This window comes from Raphanus sativus, chromosome 3 (genome assembly GCF_000801105.2).
Source record: "Raphanus sativus cultivar WK10039 chromosome 3, ASM80110v3, whole genome shotgun sequence".
Lineage (NCBI taxonomy): Eukaryota > Viridiplantae > Streptophyta > Magnoliopsida > Brassicales > Brassicaceae > Raphanus > Raphanus sativus.
Genome location: NC_079513.1, coordinates 1189094 through 1213596, shown reverse-complemented (window position 1 = coordinate 1213596; position 24503 = coordinate 1189094). Strand labels below are relative to the sequence as shown.

The following is a 24503-nucleotide window of genomic DNA, read 5'->3' as shown; positions in this document are numbered from 1 at the left end:
AGAAATTAATAGTAGTCGCAAAAAAAGATTTTATATTTAAAATACGTCACCAAAACACTAAACCCTAAATCATAAACCTTAAATCCATGGTAAACCCTTGGATAAATCTTAAATCTTTAGATTTTTTTAATATTTTTAACAAAATCAGCAAAACACTAAACCCTAAACTCTAAATACTAAACCCTAAACCCTTGGGTAAATCATAAATCCTAAACCTTTGGGTAAACCCTAAACCCTAAATCTTAAACCCTAACTCCCTGGGTAAACCCTAAACCCTTGGGTAAATCATAAATACTAAACCCTAAACCCTTGGGTAAATCATAAATACTAAACCCTAAACCCTTGGGTTTATGATTTACCCAAGGGTTTAGGGTTTACCCAGGGATTTAGGGTTTAAGATTCAGGGTTTAGGGTTTAGTGTTTGGCTGATGGTATTAAAAATATATTTTTATAAAACGTATTTTTGTTTGCAATTAATATTAATTTTTTTAGTTTTATTTTTTAGTTTAAAAATATTAAGGTTTATGATTTAGGGTTTAATGTTTTGCTGACGATATTTTAAATATAAAATCTTTTTTTTGGTAAAATGTCAAGAATATAAAAACATAATATTCTATTTATTTTTTATTTTAAAAACATAATAAAATTTGACAATATTTTGTTTCCTTTTTTAAAAGATACTGAATATGAAATAACGAAATTCTATTGGTTGGGTGAACCTAAAGGTTCACTTTAGGGGTGAACCCAAGAATTTCTCTAAAAAGTAATGATGTTTAAATATATCTCATACACAATAAATAAAGAGTAATTCTTGGGTTCACTCCCTAGTGTGAACCTTTAGGTTCACTCCCTAGGGTGAACATTTAGGTTCACCCACCAATAGGAATTCACCATTTTGTATTTAATATCTTTTAAAAAAGGAAACAAAATATTGTCATATTTTAAAAATTAAAAGATAAGAATAAACAAAAAATAATATTAGTTGGAAACAAAAAAAAGTTTAAAAAAAATAATTTTAATGCCATCAACAAAACACTAAACCCTAAATACTAAACCCTAAACCATAAATGCTATATCCTAAACCCTTGGGTAAATCTTAAACCCTTGGATAAATCTTAAATTCTAGGGTTTATGATTTATCCAAGAGTTTAAAATTTATCCAAGGGTTTAAGATTTATCCAGGGGTTTAGGGTATAGTATTTAGGGTTTAGAGTTTAGTGTTTTGCTGACGGTACTAAAATTACTTTAAAAAATCAAGAATTTAGAATTTGTCCAAGGGTTTAGGGTTTACCCAATGGTTTAGGGTTTACGATTTAGGGTTTAGGGTTTAGCATTTTGCTGATGGTATTAAAATATTTTTTTAAAAATATTTTTTTCAACTACTATTATTTTTTGTTTTAATTATTGAGCTTTTATTTTTTAATTAAAAAAAAAATAATATAACTTGACAATATTTTATTTCTTTTTTTAAAAGATAATAAATAATAAATGGTGAATTCTTATTGGTGGGTGAATTTAGAGGTTCACCCTAGGGAGTGAACCCAAGAATTACTCATAAATAAATTACTGATGATATCAACAGAATATGGAAAATTTGAAAATGATAATTTGCATGATTCTAATCGCATATCAAAAATGCAAAGAAGAAAATTATAATGGGGCAGAGTTTTTTAATGCACTTTAGACGCCAATCCGGTCCGGACCGGCACTGATCGCCATTCATGTCGTTGAAACTTTTAACAACTTACATTATTTCTTTGCTATCTGCAACTGATTGCTATACTAGTCGTATGATCATAGGATATGCAAATAATTAAATAATATTTAGTCACAGATCATAGTCGCATGTTGCATTGACATCAAAACTATCAGGGCCTTTGTAAATTAGTTAGTTGTGGCTTATCTCCTCCTGACCACTCAATACTTGAATCATTATGTATTCACTAGTTTGACAACACTACCTGAAAACGGGAGCTTAAAGTTTGATAGCTTAAACTTTGGACTCTTAGACCCGTAGGACCACATAATGTCTATTATTAATTTTTGTCGTGGGTCTGTCAATCCCAAAATCTAATTTTGACATTGTCGGGAAATGTCATTTTAAATAAAAAAAATTATAGAAATATGTGGCGACGTATAAACCATATACATGAACAATTTGATTTTTTTATATACCGTATCGCTGATCCGAATAATTTTGCGGAGAACACACTTAATGTTATGGAGTGGACTGATTACCACGCTGTCACACCCGAAGCTCTTGTGGTCAAAACTGCTATCAGTGACATATTATCAAGGAACTTCAAGATCTTGAGCATCTACTCTGACTTGAAGATTCTAATGGATTGTATCAACTCACAAAATCGATGTATGGAGGTCTAGAGTGTTCTCAAACACATCTCTACTCTACGTGCATCCTTCAACTCTATCTTTTTTTATTTTATTTCTGCTTCTTTAACGCTGAAGCTGATTCTCTGACAAAGATGAGCCTCCAGGAACTTGTAAGTCACACTAGTGCAAACTAAAACTCTGTTTATTGTTTGAATTAATGAATTGATAAAAAAAAATTAACTTTAAAAATTATTGCTCAACAAAAAATTGCAAAAGTAAAAAAAGAAAGAACCAACATTCAACCTCAAAATGGTCATTCAAACTAGTACAAAACCTTAAAGAGTACAGGACAGCTAACGCATAGTCTTGTCAATGATACCAGTAAAAAATGATTACTTCTTTGTAATCGTGATATTATTCTTACATATGACCGATCGTTAAATCTCACGAACTAATTAACTCGAGAAGAAAACAAGACCTAAAGTTTTTTTTCTTTGTCAACAACAAGACCTAGACAATCCCTAATTCCCACTGTTATTTGATAAACGCGGCTACATTGAAAATAATGCACCGGTTGATATCATTCAAGATTAGGGAATAGAACCATATATTAAATTATTACTACTTTTCAAGATTAGGGAATAGAACCATATTATTAAATTATTTCTACTTTCAAAAATAAATATAACTGCTTTTCTCTTCCTCCTCCCGCAAGTGAATTTGGAATTTATTGAGAATATATTGTTAGCACCCAAAAAGTATAAGTTAAAAAGTTTGCTATGGAGGAAATTAAATATATTTATTTTGAAAAGAAATTAAATATAATTTTACCTTGGAGATATTCCCGTTTATTCCCTTTTTTTTTTTTCTATCGACCCTTTTATTCCCTTCGTACGCGTAAATTTTATGTATAGAGTGTAAGCCTATATGTAATTGTTGATACATCCCCTATATATTATTTGAGAAGACTTTAAAAAATATGAACCTCATTTTTGTAAGAATTATAAAACTACCCCATCCTATGTGACAATTTTTTAAGAGCTCAAAAATCCTACGTGGCAGTCTTACATGAGATTTGAGAAAACTATAGTGTTATAAAAAAATTAAAATATTCGACTGTTAAGAATGTGTCTCATATTATAATGTTGATTAACCTAAACTAATGAAATCGTGTGTTGTACCTTATTACCAGTGGTCCCAACCACACTTGATCACATATAATTCGATATTCCCACCATGTATAACCTGCAAAACAAATCGTTTTTCAACATCATTTTGTAAATATATAAGTGATCATTATATATCATAATTCTTTTTAAAGATTTTTTTTCGTAACTGTGTACAAAAGGACTACTGCTAGCAAGATCTATTTAAAAAAAATCAACAGGCTACCTAATCTATTTTACAATGCATGATCGTGATGAAATACTTGGATTTTTAAAATATGTTTACAAATGGAAGACCACTATTAGAATTTTAAATTTTTTTGGCATTGCTAACATATATAATTTCTTTATGGTATGTCAGTTATACATCGTACTGTCCTTAAGTTTTGTTCAACGAAAGATATAAGTATACTCAATAAACTTTAAAAAATTTCCTTCATATTAGAATTAACATAACTGGTTAAGTATACTCGATAAACTTAATGAAAACTATAGAATTTGTTTAAAAAAACTATAGAATTAAAAGTTTTTTTGTGTCTTCTTAGTATAATATCGATTTATTTCTGACACAACGATGAAGAATATTCCTTTAAATGTGTTGATATATTTCGATATTACCGGGTTCCTAATTACAAAATATGGTCATTTAATAAAATAGTATCGCAACTTAATTGAGTTAATCACGCAGCTTGACTTGCAAGATGTTACCAAGTGTGGTAAGTTACTTACTGACGATTTAAATGTATACTAGATTTTGACCCGCGCTTTAAAAGCGCGGGATATTTGCATTGTGAATATTCGATATAAAATTTGTTTATTGTTTTGTAAGAGATGCTAAAATAAGTATATTTGTTCTATTTAAAAGTTTTTCATTTAGATCTTGAACCGTTAAGACCAATTAACTTTTTAGATTTAATAAAATTGTCTATTTAGACAACGATAACTATATTGGTTTTTTTAGATTTGTTTATACTTTAAAAAAAAAAATCTAAAATCTAAAAAAATTTTAAAAAATTTTGAATTTACATTTAAACTGTATTTTTCTAAATGTTTATATTTATATTGAAAAAATGAAAAGAAAAATTTCGTAAAAAAAAAGAAAAAACTCATGATATGTGCTATTATTATTTTGAGATATTTTATTTTTGACATAATGATCTCGACTGGGGTTGATATAAATTTTATGGTAATTATAGAATAAGCATTCAATGGCTATATCTATAAGAAAAAAATACTTGTATAATAAATAAGGATCTTTACAAAATCACAGGATTATAATTATGAGAACAAAAATCTCCATAAATATTCAGTAAATAAATTACTAAAATAACTGCTGAAGAAATTTCTGACTATACGGAACACAATTTTGATTTTATTGTTAAAATTTGAATTCGTGGAGAAAGACATAAATTTGGGATAGATTATAATTATTTAATTGAAGGTATCAACGTTTTTTTTTTTTCTATTTTAGGTGATGTAACCAATTTATATCTATCTAAAACTCAAATTGATTGAAAAAACCAAAAATTTTAGTTTTTAGCTTTTTGGGAAAAACACAGATTATTTTTTGGATATTTAAAAAACTGAAATTCATACTATTCAAAATTTTGAACAATAATACTACGATTGATTTTTTTTAACTCAATCAAAGATTTATTAAAATAAATATATTGTGATTTCATGTTTGCATAGAAATATAACAACGAATCTGGAGATGACAAATTTAAAATAAAAATAAAAATAACAACGAACCTCGTTGGATTTACTACCTAGATTTTTGGAAGTTGAGCAATATCTATCCTAAAAATTCTTTTGTGACTTAATTATTTAAATCTCAATCTAATTCATATCAACCTCTGCCTCATATAGCTAACGAACTATTAATATTTTGACATGTTTCTATGTGCATAATGATGTATTGACTTTGATGTGAAATACATATGTTTGGATGATATACATAATGTATTCGTGTATAATATAAATGTCAAAAATCATTTAAATAATAGCTGATTTGTATTTTAGAAGTAAGAGATAATAAGGAAACCTTGTCGTGGATATAGGAAATTTTAGTTGAATATATAGTTGAGAAAAATAATTAAGAATGTTTCAAAAAAGGTAATGGTATTTTAATGTAATTATCTCCAAAATCAAGGGCAGAATCCTATGAGGGATTCTGCTTTAATAGTATAGATCTCTATTGATATCCCCTATATATTATTTGAGAAGACTTTAAAAAATATGAACCTAATTTTTGTAAGAATTATAAAACTACCCATCCTATGTGGCGAGTTTTTAAGAGCTAAAAAATCCTACGTGGCAGTCATAGAAGGGATTTGAGAAACCATATTGTTAAAAAAAATATTTGATTATTCGACTTACTATGGTCCATAGACGTTTGTCCCGGTTTGTTTTGAACCCATTGTACCGAACATTTTTTTAAAATATCGGCTGTGATTACACCACAATTTAATAATCACGTAACTGCACTGAGATAAAAGCTGTCAACTGTCATATACTAAGGTGTATGAAAACTCAATTCGTAATATAAGTTGATTTTAATCAAATGATCTGATGTAATCTCGATTACACAATTTCTTGATGTACAGCAGTTACCTCATCTTCGTTTTTTTGGGGGGACCATTACGGATTCAAATGAAGGGATCTATTAAGGATCATACAAATTATTTCTCATGTGTCAGTGGATTACAATAGGCATCTATGAATGTATGATGGATCATACAATTTTGTTTGTATTATTTGAATGTTACACTAATTTTGATTTGTATTTTATTATTTACTTTATAGTTGTAGCATATAAACCGTAATATCACTTCAATCGGTGGTATTGTTATTACTTTAAAAGAATCAATTGAACCGTACCATCAACTGAATCGTCGGTATGAGAAGAGAAAAAATACCTATATAGCTAATTGAAATATCTACAACGCTGATGACCTAACAAAATGGAAATGTAGTGTTGTTCAAGTTTGTAAATGTTCAATGAAGAATATACATATTTATGATATTGTTTATATTTTCCCTATAAGGAAAATAAATTTAATTTCACGTTTTCAAAATTTAGAAACTTCTTGCATATATGTTGTATATTGAATACATGATTGGGCATATTGTCCAATTTTACATTTTTTTTTCTGCAAGCAGTTAATTTTGGTATTTCTTATAGCGCAAGCAATATTACCTATCAGGCAAAATTAATGCGAGATGTGTATTGCCATATAGATTAAAAATCATAAATAACCATTTAAAGATCAGATATTGCAAATGCAAATTTTATGGGATAATAGATATATTCTCCAGCGTATTAATCCCTTATATATTAATATAGAAACATTTTAAAGTTATAACATGTATTTTGTATTAATTAAAAAAGTGTTTGTTGAGTTGTCACGTACTTAGAATGCTAATTTTTTTATGTGGCGGCTTGCGAATCAATCGAGAATTTGTTATCCCAAAATTAAATTGCTAGAGAATGGTATATTATATGGTATGTCCATTGTGGACCATTAATTTATTGAATTGAAATTTATTATTTCATTTAATAAAACCTATAAATTATGTAATTTGATTAAAATATATATATGGTAATTAATGATTTTAAATAATAAAGATTTGCTAAAAATCTGTATACTTTCTATCATTTTTAATTGTTTATTATTAAAATAAATTACATAAGTACATTAATCATAAAATAAAAATTTAGATTTTTTGTATATGTTGTATTTTGAATTTATCAAAACTAGTATAAATTACTAAAAATGTTAAAAGTCTTATATAAACTTTTGTGATCAAAGTTTTAATTTTTTTCTGTGATAAGATACAATGATTATAAAACCAATTAAATAAATAATTTTATTTTAATAGGTGTTTATGTTTTATATATATATATATATCATATCGTTTAAATTAAATTATACATCATATGAAAAACATACTTATATTTTGATATTTGCATTGAACATATATTGAAAAGTTAATATTTTAATTTTTAAATATTCATTTTTAAATGATTATAAACTATTGAAACCACTAAACATCTCATATTAAAAAAAATCGTTGAAAATTTTATTACACAGATTGGCAAATAATCATATATTTATATGAGTAGAAACCTCATTTAATAAATATTCATATTAAAAGTATACTATATATCTATGTTAATATCATTTAAATTTAATTATTTATTATATACGATAGATAAGATTGATTGTTTACGAGTAAACAAGAGTGATTTTTTTTTATTTTTATGAGCATGCCAATTTATTACTTAATAATAACTGAGTTTTAGTAATTTAATATATAATTAATATTTTATTATTTCATAATATGCAGAAAAACATAAAATAAGTAGAAAATATATTTATTCTGCACAGGCGCGGATCTTAACCTAAGTATATATATTTTTAATAATTTTAAATCTTACATTTTCTAAATCTCAGGCTAAAACAAAAGAACGAAATGAGAATAAATTACAAAATCAATATTTATATCGAGCAATAACTAAAATGAAAAAAAAACACAAAAAGAGAAAAAATTGAAGACAAATAGATTTGGCACGTAAACTTCTTATAACCATAATTAACTTTAAAATTGATAAATCATGATATAAAACTGAGCTGTCATAGTTTCATTGTAACCAAATAGTAGGCTTGAGATTTTTCGGTTTAAATGTTAGATTATTATACGATAAGTGACTTTTTTGTCTAAAATATTTTTAAAAATATGATCAGCTCATCAGTAACAAAGTTATTTAATTAACAAAAATAAATTTAGAAAAAAATTAAGAGCCAACAATATTAATTCGATCAAGAATATATATTTTATTTTTCTATACAATATTTCTTAAATAATTTTCATATATATTCATCATGCGCAAGGCGCAGGTCTTATCCTAGTTACATTATAAAAACAAAGCTAAATATTGTTGAAGAAACAAAACCAATAAAAACACGACAAATCGCTTGTTGTTAGGACCAACCTTCTTTGGCGCAAAGCCTGTTTAGGACCATTTCTGCATGATTGACGACCAAACTTCCAGACTCAGTGTCATGTTTTGTACTAGCATTCATTTACTTGTGGTGATGGATTTATCTCAACTATTTCCTTTTTGTCAACAAACTACACATATCAAATCAAATTAGATAAGATAAAACAGTTATTTTGAAGAGTTGTTACTGGCCGAATCTGGGCACTTCCTAATAGTACATTGATCTCAGCTTACAAAAATTTTGAACCTTTTTTTATAACCTCCAAATTATATTTAAAAAAATTACGGATCCGGCCCGACATTAACTCAAATATTTTGGTCAAGAAATCAGCATAAACTTATAATTGCAAAATTAAAACGAAATTAGATTACTTTAAAATTACATAAGTAATATAAATTAATCTTGAAAGAAGACCAATCTCGTATGATTCATCCGCAGAAAGTTCAAGGGCCCGATGAAATGACATCTTTTTTTTTTTTTAACATTCATGGCTTATTATGAAAAAAGACTTGTTCGAGCTTTCTGGAGAAAAAAGATTCAAAATTGAATATTACCAACATTTGTATGATTCCAAAGACAGAGAGGTTCACAAAAATGACGGAACTATGGCCAATAAGTTTATGTAATATATGGTATAAAATCATATCAAAGGTTTTATGCCAGTAATTGAAAATCTTCCTCCCTACACTTATTTCAGAAATTCAATCGGTTTTTGTGGTAGGAAATTTAGTATCGGACAATATTCTTATACTTCAGGAAACGTTTCATGACTTAAGAACCAATAAGTCATGCCAGAACAAATATATGACAATCAAAACATATATGAATAAAACATATAGTAGAATGAGATTTTATTCAGGCTCTACTACACAAAATGGGTTTAGATCCTCATTAGATCAAGTTAATGATAGAGTGTATTTCGTCGGTTCAATATCAGATATTTTTAAATAGTCAACCACGAGGACTCATAATACCACATAGAGGTTTACGTCAAGGGGATCCTCTATCCCCTTATTTATTCATCATGTGCACATAAGCATTAATTGCAAATATCAAAAAGACTGAGAGAGGGAAAGAGTTTACGGAAATGAAGGTAGCCAGAGTATATCCATCGATATCTCATTTGCTATTTGCAGATGATAGTTTCTTCTTTTGTAAGGCACAAAAAGAAGAGGGTCAAACTATTCTCAAGATTTTAAAGGAGTATGAATCTGTGTAGGGTCAACTAATGAACTTCCAGAAATCATTAATTCAATTTGGACATAAGACTGAGAAATCCAGAAGACATGAGTTACAGGATATCTTAGGCATACAGAACTTAGGGGGAGGGATCTTACTTGGGACTACAAGAAAATCTTAAAGGTTCGAAGATGCAAGTTTTTGGTTTTATTCAGGATCACTTAAATAACAGGGTTAAAGATTGGAAATTTTAAGTTTTACACTAAAAGGGGAAAATAAGTGATAATCAAATCCGTGGTCACGGCTTTACCAAATCATGTGATGTCTTACTATCGTTTACTAAAGGCAACTATAAAGAAACTTACGAGTGCAGTGGTACAATTTTGGTGGAGTCCAGGGAAAGTAAAAAGGGCATGCATTGGAAATCATGGAACAAATTATGTATCACTAAGGATGAAAGAGGACTAGGGTTTAAAGTCATAGATTTTAACACGGCTATACTTGGTAAGAAGTTATGGCATCTGATAGAGAAACCAAATACTCTACTTTCTCGAGTTTTAAAAGGTCGGTATTACAGGAATGCTTCACCCTTGTAACATATTAGATCATACTTCCCGTCATAGAGCTGGAAGAGTATTTATATCGGCTAGATCTCTGGTTAGCAAATAACTAATCAAAAGGGTGGGATCATGATCGTCCATATCAGTATGGAATGATCCATGACTTCCAACCACTCGCCCGAGACCAGCAAACAAAAAATAACATAACAGTTACATGGATCGTACATTGGACTCTCTTATCAATTCAGCTTCGCAAACTTGGAACTCGCATGCAATTCGGTCTTTGGTGGATCCCGAGGATGCGAAAATAATAGAAAGCATACCACTGAGTAGGACTCAGATGGAGGACATGGATGGATGGCACTTCACAAATAGTGGGAATCTACAATCAAATCAGGATACCAAGTTGAACGGATATATTCGGATAAGGAAAAAAACACCAGTAGTGTTTGGACCCACAATCAATCTACTAAAAGCTTCCGACAATTAGGGATGGGCAAGAAAAACAAACCGAACCAAACTAAACCGATCCAACCGAACTCAAACCAATCGAAACCAAAATTATATGTCTAAACCAATTGGTTCAAGATTTTATCAACCCAAATGGTTTGGTTTGGTTTTAATTAATCTAACTAAAAATGCTTTGGTTTTCGGTTTGGTTTGGTTTTAATTAATCTAACTAAAAATGCTTTGGTTTTCGGTTTGGTTTAGTTACCGAACTAGTTAACCTAAATAACTAATCAAACATTTATACATTTTACTTTTAAAACAATATAATAAACATAACTAAAAAAAATATGAATCCCATATATTAAAATCAAAACCAAAAATTTGGTTTTGATATTTGTATTAAGTTTAAAGATAATAAATAAAGTTATTGGATTACATCTTCTAGATTTTTATTTTATTGTGATGTTTAGATTTACATTTAAATATGAAAAAAATAGTGATTTAGCGTAAGATGATGATTTGCTTATGTTCGTAAGAAGATGATTTGCTTATGTTTTTATAAATTATATTTTGTAACAAAACTAGATAAAACAAAAAAAATCAACCAAGAAAACACAAATAAAACCAAAGTAAACCGAACCAAACACAAACCAAACCGAATATACACCAAACGAATACGAATCAAACCAATCTAATTTGGGTTGACTTTCCTTAAAGTTATCTTAGACCCAAATTAACCAAACTGAACCGAATCCAAACTGTAGCCATACTTAAACCGAAATGGCCACACAATACAGTCAAAGCCTAAGCCTTTTGCTGAAGGGAATCCACAAGAAAGTTAGGTTATATTACCTTCTTCCTCTGGGCCGGCCTACTTTATAATGGGCCGCCCCTTATTTTACCGTGACATTTAGCGCAAAATTATAGATTTGACTGTGTTGGTCAAAGATGTTTGAACAATGCAACATCACAGCATTAAAAAAAACCAGAGTATTACTCGTCTCAGAACCGACAGAAGGTACCATCTAAAGTCCTTGAAGGAAACATAAAACAGACAAGAAGTGTACAACGTTTCGATCAATATTGTTATTCTGTTTCATGGATGCGATGGTGTCGGAGATGTTGGAGGCTTCAAGTCAGGGTACTGCAGAAATAGTGAAGAAGAGAAAGAGAGACATAAGGTTACAAAAACTCATTGACTAATCAGTGGATGTCTTAACTACTCATAAAGTTTCTTCCATTTTCTACCAAACATAGCTTCTTTGTGTTAAATAATGTAAGAGAGGTTTTAGGGGAGTGTAGAAACATCACCGATGCATAGGGAGAGAGAGGTCTTGAATAAGAATTCAGTTTGGCTTCAGTTTTGGCTGGTTCTGTGATTACTTGTTCAGTGGCGGCTTCCAGTGCGGGCTCTGAGTTTACTTGTGCAGTGGCCGCTTTGATTGCTGGCTCTAGCTCAGGAACTGGTTCATTGACGGTGGTGGTTGTAGCTGCTACTGGTGCTGGTGCGGGAAGACCCTTGCTGCTTACTGGTGTGGGGGATGTTGGAGGCTTCAAGTCAGCGTACTGAAAAAAATAGTGAAGAGAGAGAGAGAGAGAGACATCAGATTACAAACGCTCATGTGATCAATGGTTGTCTTAACATAGCTTCTTTGTGTTTATATTATGAAAGAGAGGTTTCAGGGGAGAGTAGAAACATCACCGATGCATATGGAGATAGAGGTCTCGGATAAGATTGCGGTTTGGTTTCAGTTTTCGTTGGTTCTGTGATTATTTGTTCACTGGCTGCTGCTTTGGTCGCTGCCTCTGAGGTTACTTGTGCAGTGGCCGCTTCAATCACTGGCTCAGGCTCCTTTTCATCCACAGTGGTGGTTGTAGCTGCTTCTGCTACTGCTACTGCTGGTGCGGGAAGAGCTTTGCTGCTTGCTGATGGAGGAAGGAAAGCCCTTCCTATGTCCTGAAGTCATTCAATGTTGAATTTATCAATAGAAACGGTTTCATCTCTAATGGAGCCATTCAATGGAGATATCTAAACCAGTTACCTTTAGTTCATCAACAAGTTGTTTAGGTGCAACCTTTGTGTTCAAGAACTCATCCACTTGTTTTAGAGTTTGCTTTCGGTCCTGTAGACCATTTACAGAAAGAACCATCAACAAGAAATCACCACTTCCTAGACATAGAGGTAAACATGTGAAGAAGTTACCTCAGCAAATAGAAGTTTCTTGCCTGCAAGCTGAACAAGCGCAGCTGAACCTAGTAGTTGAAGTATGGTTTCAATCTGTTGTGATGATGACATAGATAACATGTTAGCATCTTCTGGAGACAAATATAGAAGAAAGAGCGATGAAACTGACCTCTGTAAATGCTAAAACACTTAATCCAGCAGCAGCAGCTACCCCAATTGCAACAGAGACACCATCAGAACTCTCCTGTACGTTTATTATGTTTCTCCATTTTTAAAATCATTTCTCAACTTTTCTAATGAATTGTAAAAATTGTATACTTACGCCAAATACACCGCTGATACTATCAGTCAAACTGCTCATATCAAGACTCAGACTCTTCTTTGGCTCTATCCAAGGCAAACCGCTATTCTGAAAAATTCCAAAAAACATCACAATCCTGAATAAATAAAGCAGAAATCTAGGGGAAGAAAGCAAACATTGTGGAAGGATAAGGAGAGAAACACACACCAACCAGCCTCTAGGTCCCTCTGCACCATCTTTAATAGCGTAAGCAGATTTGAATCCATTAAGGGCCAACAGTTCAGCAACAAGCTCAGAGTTTCCATCAAATCTGGCTTTCCATTCAAGCAATTACACTATGTTAAACTGCTGGTGATCAGAATTATCACTCACTACTCAAGTTTGAATATAAATATAAGAAGCTAAAAAGATGCAATTTAGCTATAAGCCTGTCAATATCTGCCGCTTTCATTCAAAAGAAACAGAGCTTTTAGATTCCGAGAGTCTTACTTGTCAAGAATGAACAATGTGGTGTTCTCAGGATCTTTAAACTTCAAGGAAAGCTTCTTCAAGAAACCAGGCTTGTCTTCTCCGTTATAAACAGCTGAAACCGTCTTTTTACCTAAACCCTTAATATTAGGACTGCCCACTTGTCTGAAATCAGCAGGAGCTCTTATGTCAAGCAACTGAGCATTTTCATCAGTACCCAACTTGGCATAAGCATTCTTGGGAGACTCAACCCCAAAAGTTTTGGGCTTTTTGTTCAGAACCTGAGACAGAACAAATGGGACAGCAAATGCAGCAACTCCACCGGCAATAACCAGAGGGTTGTCAGTGATAAAACTTGATATCCCATCGATCAAACCGTCTGAATCAAAAGATGAAGGAGAGGTCGTAGATTGTCGCAGAGCTTCCTCGTACGTAAGGGACTTGGCAGGAGCTGTTGCACTGCTTAGAACAGAGGTTAAAAGAGCCAATCCACCATTGAAGCTCTTGAAGAAGTTTTCTTGGGAGATTGGTTTTGGTGGTAAGAGGCTAGTAGGGAGAGAGAAGGGCTTTCGTGTTGTTGCTCTCTTCTCGGATAAAACTGACATAGGGCTAAAGCTAGAGGTTTTCAGAGCTTCCATGGCTCTCTTTCTCTATCTTTATCTTCCTCCTTCTACACCAAGTGTTGTCCGCTCAGTATCGTCAAACGTTTTAGAAGAGATTAAAGAAGTGTGAGGACAAGCATGAAAGCTGTTTGTAGTAAGCTGACGTGGACTGTGTAATCAATTTACAGCCACTGCTTGATTGACACGTCACATTTTTGGATGAGATGTCTCTCGATCATGTCTTGGTGTAAGAACAGAGCATAATTAACTAATTTCAATTTCTCAGCAGTTATTTTAAGTTAACAAAGAGTATGAAATAAAACAGAATCATGATGCAATGTGAGAAACTTACAAAAGATCAAAGAAATAATCTAAACCTTGTCCAATCTCCCAGATGGAAATGCCAATACCCCAGAGACGAGCATTCTCAAGCCGGAGAAGGATTGACATCAATGTAGGATAGAAAACAGCATGCTTGATGTTCTTATCATCTCTATACATGATAATATGCTCGCCGCTTTCTTTGTCCCAATGCAACGTTGGCTTGTGTTTCTGGAGTAACGCTAGGTAATCCCTTCCGATGATAGCGCCTCCACCTCCTGAATATTTCTCAAAAGAAGGTAGTTTATTCAGTTATTTTGAGGAAAAAGGCGAGAAGAGAGCAAGAAACTTAACTATACCTCCAGAGATTGCAAAATCATTGCCGTAGAAGTTAATACCAAGAAGAACCTTTCTTGCCAGGCTTGAGTCTACGTTGTTGGATGAGCCAAGTAGGAGTTTGAGGGTGAGATCTATCCACTTGAGAGGAGCATTGGGGCCAGGGTTCTGGGCATTTGAGAAATCGTAGGTCATTAAAGAGAACCCGTCCACCGAATCTTTCAAGAACTGAAGATCTTCTGGTCCAAAATCGTACATTTGGAGCTTCTCGGAACGTGGTGGACCAATGACATACATGAACTGCATATGCTGCTCGTGAAGGGCGTCTCCAAGATGTTTTACGAATTGCAGTGCCTAGAAGATGTAAGGTTGAACGACTAAGGGACCATGAGGTTTGATGCTTGCAAGACATAGATTAACGGATCTAAAGAGGAGTACAGGACACAAAATACCATTTTCCGCATGTTCGGGTCATGCAAAACACCATAACCTGCCCACCTTGACCAAGACTCTAGCACAATACCATCATACTCCATTTCCCTAGAATACAAAGCACATATGATAACAATTGGCAAGGTGTGTTGTTCATTAACTAGCTCTATGCCGAACTTTCACACTACTTAGAAAATGAACTTTACAAGAATTCGAGACCCTTACTTGCACTCTGTGACAATAAGATTAATAGCTTTTGCCCTTAGTTTCTTTTTCTTAAGCAGCTCCTCTGGAACTGCTTCTAGAACAACTCTTGGTAATATCTACATGACAGGGAATCAAAATTAAAACCATCAGAGAAGGAAAAACGCATCAAGAACAAGCCTTCTCCGACCATTACAGAGAAGAAGGAAAAAAAAAAACTGAATGAATTGGTTAAACTACCATGGCATTTCCTCTTGAACGAAGCTCTTGGATCCATCCCTTATCAGCATTATGTCTCCCTTCCAAAACCAATCCACTTCCTTGACTACTATTAAACAGAAACCGAAAAAGTCATTACCCGGAGATAAAAAGCAATGCAAGCACATAGAACTCATGAAACTGATACCTCTTCAGGTCGTACCAAACAGGTGATAAATGAGTAAACTTGGAGTTGTATATCTTTGCCATATCATATCCTTTAGAGTTCCTACACATCATTTGCATCAACATAAGACCAATTCACATGTGAAACTGTTCCAAGAAAGAAACCCTACCATGGAGTAATGTAAGCTAAAACTGGATAATCATAATGCCTAGCTGATGAATTCTCTGAAGCCTTTGAATGTTCCTGTACCAAAAAAAAAACTTAAATCCCTAAAACATTGAGCGACAAACAGTAAGGCGACACTCACAGTGAGGATCTCTTGGAAATGGATATCGGTTTTGATGATTCCCTTTTGACGTATCGACGGCTCCGTTTCGATGACGACTCGATCAGCGAATTTGACTTTGTACACCGCCATTGAGACTGCGGGGATCACGATGAAGAAGACCACGAAGATGGTGATGAGCCTCCGATCTGATTCTGGTTCTCCATCTCGTGGTTTCGACACGTCTCGCCGGTTGTGCCGCCGTTCGGAACTCTCCGTCGCCGATGAACGTTTCTCGCGCCTCCTCGCCATCGAGCCTCTCCGCAACGGTCACTGACTTCATGCAAAGAGATCTGTTTTTCCCTTTTGGTATGCGTAATTACCATTTTACCCTTTTTCTCTGGTAAAACGTTGCGTTTTTGAGTTCAGGGTGAATTAAATTGGATAGGTCTAAACCGTAATACAGTCCAGTCTTACAAGAAGGGTCTCAAAATTCACCATTTCAGAGACAAAAAAAATAAAATACAAATACACTGTCCAACAACATGCTAAGTAGCTTTGCTCTGTTCTTATAATGGGTGCATAAATACAAAGACACTGTCCAACAAACACCAGAAACTAAATTACATCAAAACTTTTACCACATGCTCAAAATGGCATATGGATGGAGCTGATCTAAAACATAATAGCAGTGTGACCACTCATGCTGCTTCTCTATACATATATATGACCAGACTAAATAAATAGCTTCAGAAGGTGGTGGCGATAGGAGTGGTTATGTCCTGAGCAGCCAATCTTTCAGAGACACAAGCCAAGGACTTCAAGTTACACTTGATGAGTGATTCCACGAAATAACAAGTCTCATCTTTGGTGTTGCCTTGAGGAACATCCACAACAAAAGATTCAATCACCATAGTCCCTGCTCTCCCATCAATCATCTCCGGATGTACAGTCAAGATTGAAGAATAGTTCTGCAGAGAAAAAAAAATCAAAATCTGTAAGAAATCTATGATAGAGATTTCTATATTTTTGTAACATACCTTAAGTCTATGATCACCACCAATGATGTTGATGCCGAGGATGCGTTCATCATCATCAAGCTGTTCCAATCTCTCGGTACTAGTAGTTGCAGGAAGACCAGATTTGACGTTGACTTCTCTGAGACTACCGATCTCAGGATGTCCATGAACTGTGCATCTGCTTACAAATGGTTTGTATTTCTGCGGCTGATCAAATCTTCGGACAAGAGACCAAACCTGAGTTCATGTAATATTTACAACTATCGTTACTTACCACGAGAACACTACTACTAAGATCCTATTACGAGAAAAAAAGATTTGAAGTGCTTACGAGATGAACAAGGGCTTTAATGTATTTGACGAGAACAGAGGTACACTGATTCTCTCTGCAGTGGTGATGGTGATGCAACCGTGCGTACTGCGCGGTGACAAGAGGACCGTACATCTCTGAATCCTCTAGGATGATCTCCTCCATCTCTTCCTTGTGCTTTTAAGGAAGCTGGTTTGGTCTGAATGAGAAGTGGATAAGATAGAGAGGAAAGGCAGGAGACTAAAGAAAGAAGAATAAATTTAGCGTTTATAATTAATATTTGAGAGAGTTACATGGACAGACACATTGTGTTTTTGTTTCACGCCAAAAGACACATTGTGTCATTGACACACTTTATTGTAACAGCTGTATTTTTTATCCCCAAACTACCCTAAATTTGTGTAACGATGAAATTGACTGAAATTGTGGGATTGATTTCTTTCATAACTAGTTAGGTTCTCTAGTTATAATTAATGCTAAAGGTGTAAGTACAATCGGTGGTGAATGAGATAGGAAGAGGTGCTACACTTGTGGTCTGATCTAACAGTCAGGATAAAAAGTTTTAAAAAAGCAAATATCCAACATACTTTATCAATCATTATTATAAATTATGATATGCAAAAATGTATTTATGCATAAAATAAAATAAAACTTTTTTCTTGTACATTTTAATATTCATAATGTATGTATTTCTTGTAAAAATTACAATAATATATATATTTATGGATGGATGGTAAAATAGTGGATGAGAGATGTGTGAATATGTGGATAAAGTCTCGTGGATAAGGACTCATGGACAAAATTTTCAATCTTGCAAGAGATTTTGCAGACGAGGTCTCGTGTACAAGATCTTGCGGATGAATTTTAGATTAAGTTTCAACATACTTTGGATGAGATTTTGTGGACAAGGTTTTATGAAAACCAAAAATGAATTTGAAACTGAAACAAATATCTTGACAAACAATAACATGCATCACATACGCAGAGAACGTAAGCAAGCTAAAATTTATATTAAACCTAACTTGTGTTATCGTCATTTAGTTCAAGACAAATAACAGTTCTTGAACCAAACAAAAATGTTGAAGTAATTTGATCTCATGAAAACAAAAAGCATCGAATATCCATACTTTCCTAGGAACAAACAAAACAATTGAATTTGGAAACACGACATCCACCACCACCTCTTCCTCCTCACGTCTTCCACCTCCGTATCCACATCCACCATCACAGCATCCACCACCATCTCCTACTCATCACGTCTTCAACCTTCGTATCCACATCCACCACCAGCACATCCACCACCACCACATCCACAACCAAGGCATCCACCACCACCTCTTCCTTCTTACGTCTTCCACCTTCGTATCTACATCCATCACCACATCATCCACCATTGCGGCATCCACCACCACCTCCTCCTCCTCATGTCTTCCACCTCCGTATCTACATCTACCACCACAGTCACCACCACCACGGCATCCACCACCACCAGAACAGAAGAGAGAAACAAACTTTCCATGTCATAAATTTGGAGTGAACCATAGTGTCGATTTATCTATAACAAACTTTTTTCTTCGATGTAATCGTATTCCTCGTTCTCTCCGTGTTGTCTGTGATCTGGTTTATCTATAACCACCACAGCCTCTACTCCGGTATCCACCGCCATCCCGTGCAACACCTCTGTATCAACCTTCGTATCCACAACCTCTGTATCCATAACTACCACAACCTCCACTCCGGTATCCACCGCCATCACAGCCACCACCTACGTATCAACCTCTGTATCCACAGCCTCTGTATCCATCACCTTCGTATCCATAACCACCATAGCCTCCACTCTGTTATCCAGTGCCATCACAGCCACTAGCTTTGTATCAACCTCCGTATACACAAAATCTGTATCCACCACTTCCGTATCCATAACCACCACAACCTCTATGTTTATGGGAAACACGGCGGCGAGAAAGATTAGGGTTCAACTGCGGCGATTTTCTGGAAAACAACGGCAGTGAGAAATAGAGTTCGAGAAATTGAGAACAGTCCTCTACAGAATCTGAAAAATAAAAAAAGCAATTTTATAAATTTGGACAGAGTGTTGATTTTTTACAAAATCATCAGCGGCATAGAAATAGGACAGAGGACGGAATGGAACTCACCTTCCATGGGGTATCGACGGAGGAGATTGCAAAATCGAGTATCGGCAGAGAAGATTACAACTTTTAGAACTTGATTAGGGTTTGAGGAAAGTTGTGATTCTAGATCTACAAGAGTCGGGGAGGGAGAAAACTAGGGTTTCTCTCTTGGAATCCACAAAATGAACAAAGGGAAAGATAGAGATATCGTTAATTATTTTTGAAATTCAAGTCTGAAATATATTTTATGTATTAATTGTTTACTTTTTATTGTTTCTATGTTTGATCGATTTGATTTGGTTAGTATTTATCTAGTTAGGAGCATTTGTTGTTCTGTTAGACAAAATTGTGAAACTCACTTTCACTAGATTTGAGGGCTAATCTTGACAATTCACTAACACAAAGTGTGTCATAGAGCCAATGTGTCTGTTGGCGTAATTCATAAGTGGAAATGTGTCTGTGGCCGTAAATTTCTCTTAATATTTTTAATCTTTGGTTTGGCTCAAAATTCAACAACGAACACACCGACATATTAACACCATGAGCCGACAAGTATTACGTGTCATGTTACTATTGGTTTTTCCTCTATCTCTTTTTTTTGTTTAGAGTAAGCTGACTTTTAGCACGTGTCTCATCTCTCTTATCCATCCAAATAAGTTAATCTATATATTAATTTAAGGAAGAATACATATCTCTCTCGAAAGTAGATGGATAGAATCTTGAAAGAATCTTACAAAGGAGTTTAGCTAGATGTCAACATAGATCACATTCAAAATATCTACACAGAGCCGAACGGATAAGAACTGATGTCAGCATGAGATCACATGCAAAACGCTTTACTGTATTTATTTTTCAATACATCAAAACGCTTTATTAACCGGAATCAAACCGGAGTTCTATTTGGATCACCGTGTTAAATCGATTAAACTGCATAGCCAACAATTTAAAAAAAAAATGTTTTTCTCTACACTCGAAAACTATGATCAAGCTAGTATATGCCTACACAGAAAGAGAAAGTGGGCTTTTAGTATGAATGATCTGTTTTAACTTAACGGGCTTTTAATTAAGAGTAAGCCAATTATAATATTTTGGTTCACTTAATGGTTTTCGGCAAACAGAAGCATGCTTAGAGGCAATTGCATCAGCATCCAAACCTCTGTTTTCTCAAAAGCTAAACAGTAATGCTTGCAGTTTGTTGCTTAGTTAGGCCAGTGGGTTCCGTTTGAATAATATACTTGGAATGTATGGGCCTTTGATAAAGGGTAAGCCCATTAAGTATATTTGGCTCACTTAGTTTGACTCAGTTTTCTCATTTCAAAATTTTAATATTATTAACTAGCCCAAAACGTTTTCTTTATTATCATTTGGCGTATTTTATACACCCTTTCCCTCTCTTTTGTCCTGTACTCCAATTTCGAAGAAACTGCTAAGATTGGTCTCTTTTTACCAGCGCCACCCGCCTTCCCAAGCTTGACCCAAGAAGACGACTTTGCGAGAAAATTTCAGAGAATTCTAAATCTCAAGAAATTTTCAGAGTAACTTAATCGGAGAGAACCCTTCTACCCTTAAATCTTCATAACCGCTTCTCAGTAATTAATCACATATCAGTTACTTCAACGTCTAGGTAAGTTTCTGAGATCAGCGGTTCAAAACATTTGATCTCTAGTTTCAGTTTCTTCTTCTTCCTTTGATTTTGTATATGTTATGAACTCTGTTCTTATGTTTCAGGAGAAGAATACCACCAAGTCCTTTGACTTATGGGTTTTGGCCGTGACAATCGTGTAAGGTACGTATGCTTGTTTTCAATATCGTATGAGAAACTAAATGATATGAAATGATTGGTCTAAGTTTATCAACTTTTTGTTTAGGTTCAAAGAAACATTAAACACAGAGCATGGTGGTTACGGGAGAAGAGCTAGACCATCTCTAAACGCAGTGTTGGACAATGTCCGTAGAGGGTTGGAGAAAGGATCAGACAAGATCAGGACTTTCAAAAAACCATTGAGTTTCAATTCCCATCAGAAGGAAGAGAAGAGAAACGCTAGTGGTACACATAAGAAGAACATCATAAACCCACAAGGTTCCTTTCTACAGAACTGGAACAAGATCTTCCTCTTTGCTTCAGTCATCGCTTTAGCCATTGATCCCTTGTTCTTTTACATTCCCATCGTTGATGGAGAAAGGCATTGCCTTAACTTGCACTCCAGCCTGGAGATAGCAGCTAGTGTGCTTCGAACGTTTGTAGATGCCTTCTACATTATTCACATTGTGTTTCAGTTTAGGACAGCTTATGTCTCTCCTTTGTCCCGGGTTTTCGGTAGAGGCGAGCTGGTTGAAGATCCTAAAGCCATTGCTATGAAGTATCTCTCGACGTACTTCATCATCGATGTTCTCTCTATCCTTCCACTCCCACAGGTAACTTAAGTTGATTATGGTAACAGAATGGTTCCATGATAACTTCAACGATGTTTTGTTTGTTTCTTCTCCAGCTTGTTGTCTTGGCGGTTATCCCGAATGTCAACGAGCCGGTCTCTTTGCTCACTAAAGACTACCTGATAGCCGTCATATTTGCTCAGTACATTCCAAGGATTCTTCGTATCTACCCGCTTTACAGTGAAGTTACAAGAACATCTGGCATAGTCACTGAAACAGCTTGGGGTGGAGCTGCTTGGAACCTCTCTCTCTATATGTTAGCCAGTCATGTGAGTTTCCCATTCACCAGATAGTAGGCCCGCGGATATTGTCCGAACTGAACCGGCCGAACCAAATCAAACCGAAATTTTTGGTTTTTGGTTCCATTACTATTTTGAGTTTGGTTTAGTTCGGCGAGGTTTTGGAAAAAAAAAGAAAAAATTTTGGTTAGATTAAAAAAGCGAAAAAACAAAACCCAAAAATAACTGAAAGTTACCAAAATATCCTAACCAAAAATAACTAGATTACCAAATTTTTTCTAAGTTTTCTTTCTTTTTAAAATTACACCGAAATTAAAGTTTTGAACCAAAATTAATCAAAACCCAAACAGAACTGATTTTTTTCGGTTCATTTTCGGTGGGATTATGGCCGAACCGAATTAACCAAAACCAAAATACCCGAACAAACAAAAAAACTGAAAGCGCAGGCCTACACTACCAGATAGCAATAACCTTTGTCCATGTATCATCAAGTTAAATCTGATAACTTATTTGTGTAGGTGTTTGGAGCCTTGTGGTACTTAATATCAGTAGAACGAGAAGACAGATGCTGGCGTGAAGCTTGTGCGAAGAGACAAGGGTGTGACTTTAGGTTTCTCTACTGCGAAGAAAACAGCAACGTTGTAAATGATTACCTGACTACTTCCTGCCTGTTTATCAACCCTGATGATATAACGAATTCGACTGTCTTCAACTTTGGCATCTTCACTGATGCTCTCAAGAGTGGGATTGTTGAGTCAGATGATTTCTGGAAGAAGTTCTTCTACTGCTTCTGGTGGGGCCTGCGTAATCTAAGGTCTGTAACTCCATTTATAGCTATTTTTATGTAAATGAAAAGAGTCATGTAACACAGTTTATCAGCTCCTAGTTGCATCATTAGTCACATAGCATTTCTATGTAAATGTAGGAGTCATAACAGTTCATCAACTCTTAGTTGCATCATCAGTCACATATAACTTCAAGACTCTTATAGCCATTTTTAATGTAAATGTAGGTAGGAGTCATGTGACACAGTTTATCAACTCCTAGTTGCATCATTAGTCACATATGTAATTCCATTTCGAGCCTGTTATGCCCAATTTAGTGTAAATGTCATGTGACACATCATTAGTCATCAAAGACTAACCTGATCACTTGCTTTTTTCACTGCAGTGCACTTGGACAGAATCTCAACACGAGCAAGTTCGTTGGTGAAATCATCTTTGCTGTATCCATTTGCATATCTGGACTAGTCCTATTCGCACTACTTATAGGCAATATGCAGGTCAAAACCTTGAAGAACCGCTCCTTTTCACTGCATTTGCTTTAATCACAACACTTAAAAGCCACAAGGAAGATAAGAGACTGATGATAGTTTCCACTTTGCACTGCAGAAATACTTGGAGTCGACAACAGTTCGAGAAGAGGAGATGAGAGTGAGGAAAAGAGATGCAGAGCAATGGATGGCTCATCGGATGTTGCCAGAGGACCTAAGGAAACGTATCAGAAGGTATGAACAATACAAATGGCAAGAAACCAGAGGAGTCGAAGAAGAAAACCTTCTGCGTAACCTCCCTAAAGACCTCAGAAGAGACATTAAACGCCATTTCTGCCTCGATCTCCTCAAGAAAGTAAGCTTCTCTCTTCCATATGTATGTGCATTTTGGGTATATGTTACTGGTTAACATCCGAAAAGAATTCGGATTAAGGTTAGTCCGGTTCGCTTTGATTTTTCAAGTAGTTCAGTTAAAATATCGAGTAAATTCGGGTAAAATATAATAATATTCAAATGGTTCAGATAAAATTAAATAATTCAGAGTTTTTAGATATCTATTTGGTTCTTGGTTCTGGTGCGGATATTTCAAATATAGAAATATATAAACTATTCTAGTATCTATGAGTTCCGGTTCAGTTTTGGTTTTGTCTTGTTCGGTTTTCGGGTTCTCGGGTAAATATGTGTGCCTTCTCTTCAATCTTCCATTGATAGACATAAAAAAAAAACTAATCTTTGATACAATTATTGTGGTGAAGGTACCTCTGTTTGAGATAATGGACGAGCAGTTGCTAGATGCCGTGTGTGACAAGCTAAGACCAGTTCTCTACACTGAGAACAGCTACGCGATAAGAGAAGGAGACCCAGTGGAAGAAATGCTGTTTGTTATGAGAGGAAAGCTTATGAGCG

General features: G+C 34.2%; 4 protein-coding genes across 7 annotated transcripts in view; 1 reads left to right on the top strand and 3 right to left on the bottom strand.

Annotated features, from left to right (window-relative positions):
* Positions 1–11667: 11667 nt before the first annotated feature.
* On the bottom strand, positions 11668–14363 carry LOC108845703 (rhodanese-like domain-containing protein 4, chloroplastic). The gene is made up of 9 exons (XM_018618864.2): positions 13668–14363; positions 13386–13488; positions 13200–13286; positions 13047–13121; positions 12896–12970; positions 12735–12815; positions 12395–12649; positions 12004–12258; positions 11668–11836 (listed from the first exon to the last, which is right to left on the bottom strand). The coding sequence occupies exons 1-9, from the start codon at positions 14282–14284 to the stop codon at positions 11789–11791; spliced, it is 1596 nt and encodes a 531-aa protein (XP_018474366.1). The 5' UTR covers positions 14285–14363; the 3' UTR covers positions 11668–11788.
* On the bottom strand, positions 14352–16561 carry LOC108845704 (uncharacterized). 4 transcript variants are annotated; one of them, XM_018618867.2, is made up of 9 exons: positions 16234–16561; positions 16096–16169; positions 15948–16028; positions 15782–15866; positions 15563–15660; positions 15358–15445; positions 14929–15259; positions 14601–14847; positions 14352–14489 (listed from the first exon to the last, which is right to left on the bottom strand). In XM_018618867.2, exons 1-9 carry the CDS (start codon positions 16501–16503, stop codon positions 14456–14458), a joined length of 1308 nt encoding a protein of 435 aa, XP_018474369.1. In that variant the 5' UTR covers positions 16504–16561; the 3' UTR covers positions 14352–14455. The 4 variants fall into 4 exon arrangements, with proteins under 4 accessions (XP_018474369.1, XP_018474367.1, XP_018474371.1 ...); XM_018618865.2 differs by having other exon boundaries at positions 15782–15869; positions 16234–16560; XM_018618869.2 differs by lacking the exon at positions 14352–14489 and having other exon boundaries at positions 14501–14847; positions 16234–16560.
* A 151-nt stretch (positions 16562–16712) lies between these two features.
* LOC108845705 (abscisic acid receptor PYL7-like) lies at positions 16713–17787 on the bottom strand. Its single transcript, XM_018618870.2, has 3 exons — positions 17542–17787; positions 17232–17447; positions 16713–17162 (listed from the first exon to the last, which is right to left on the bottom strand). The coding sequence occupies exons 1-3, from the start codon at positions 17683–17685 to the stop codon at positions 16941–16943; spliced, it is 582 nt and encodes a 193-aa protein (XP_018474372.1). The 5' UTR covers positions 17686–17787; the 3' UTR covers positions 16713–16940.
* Positions 17788–21048: 3261 nt separating this feature from the next.
* LOC108845702 (putative cyclic nucleotide-gated ion channel 13) overlaps positions 21049–24503 on the top strand; it is a 4668-nt gene continuing 1213 nt past the window's right edge. Inside the window, exons 1-8 of the mRNA XM_057005980.1 lie at positions 21049–21276; positions 21381–21438; positions 21521–22067; positions 22142–22354; positions 22843–23138; positions 23495–23606; positions 23716–23952; positions 24353–24500. Of these exons, the coding sequence (XP_056861960.1) occupies positions 21410–21438; positions 21521–22067; positions 22142–22354; positions 22843–23138; positions 23495–23606; positions 23716–23952; positions 24353–24500 (1582 nt within the window). The 5' untranslated portion in view covers positions 21049–21276; positions 21381–21409. The remainder of the gene's footprint in view (positions 21277–21380; positions 21439–21520; positions 22068–22141; positions 22355–22842; positions 23139–23494; positions 23607–23715; positions 23953–24352; positions 24501–24503) is intronic.

Coding starts and splice junctions, on each gene's coding strand:
- LOC108845704 (XM_018618865.2), bottom strand. CDS start 16,503: ATGGCGAGGAGGCGCGAGAAACGTTCATCGGCGACGGAGAGTTCCGAA. Junction 15,870..15,947: donor GTTTGGTACGACCTGAAGAG/GTATCAGTTTCA, acceptor TCTGTTTAATAG/TAGTCAAGGAAGTGGATTGG. Junction 15,260..15,357: donor ACCCGAACATGCGGAAAATG/GTATTTTGTGTC, acceptor TACATCTTCTAG/GCACTGCAATTCGTAAAACA.
- LOC108845703 (XM_018618864.2), bottom strand. CDS start 14,284: ATGGAAGCTCTGAAAACCTCTAGCTTTAGCCCTATGTCAGTTTTATCC. Junction 13,287..13,385: donor AGGGACCTAGAGGCTGGTTG/GTGTGTGTTTCT, acceptor GGAATTTTTCAG/AATAGCGGTTTGCCTTGGAT. Junction 12,971..13,046: donor GTGTTTTAGCATTTACAGAG/GTCAGTTTCATC, acceptor TCATCACAACAG/ATTGAAACCATACTTCAACT.
- LOC108845705 (XM_018618870.2), bottom strand. CDS start 17,685: ATGGAGGAGATCATCCTAGAGGATTCAGAGATGTACGGTCCTCTTGTC. Junction 17,448..17,541: donor TTAAAGCCCTTGTTCATCTC/GTAAGCACTTCA, acceptor ACATGAACTCAG/GTTTGGTCTCTTGTCCGAAG. Junction 17,163..17,231: donor GTGGTGATCATAGACTTAAG/GTATGTTACAAA, acceptor TTTTCTCTGCAG/AACTATTCTTCAATCTTGAC.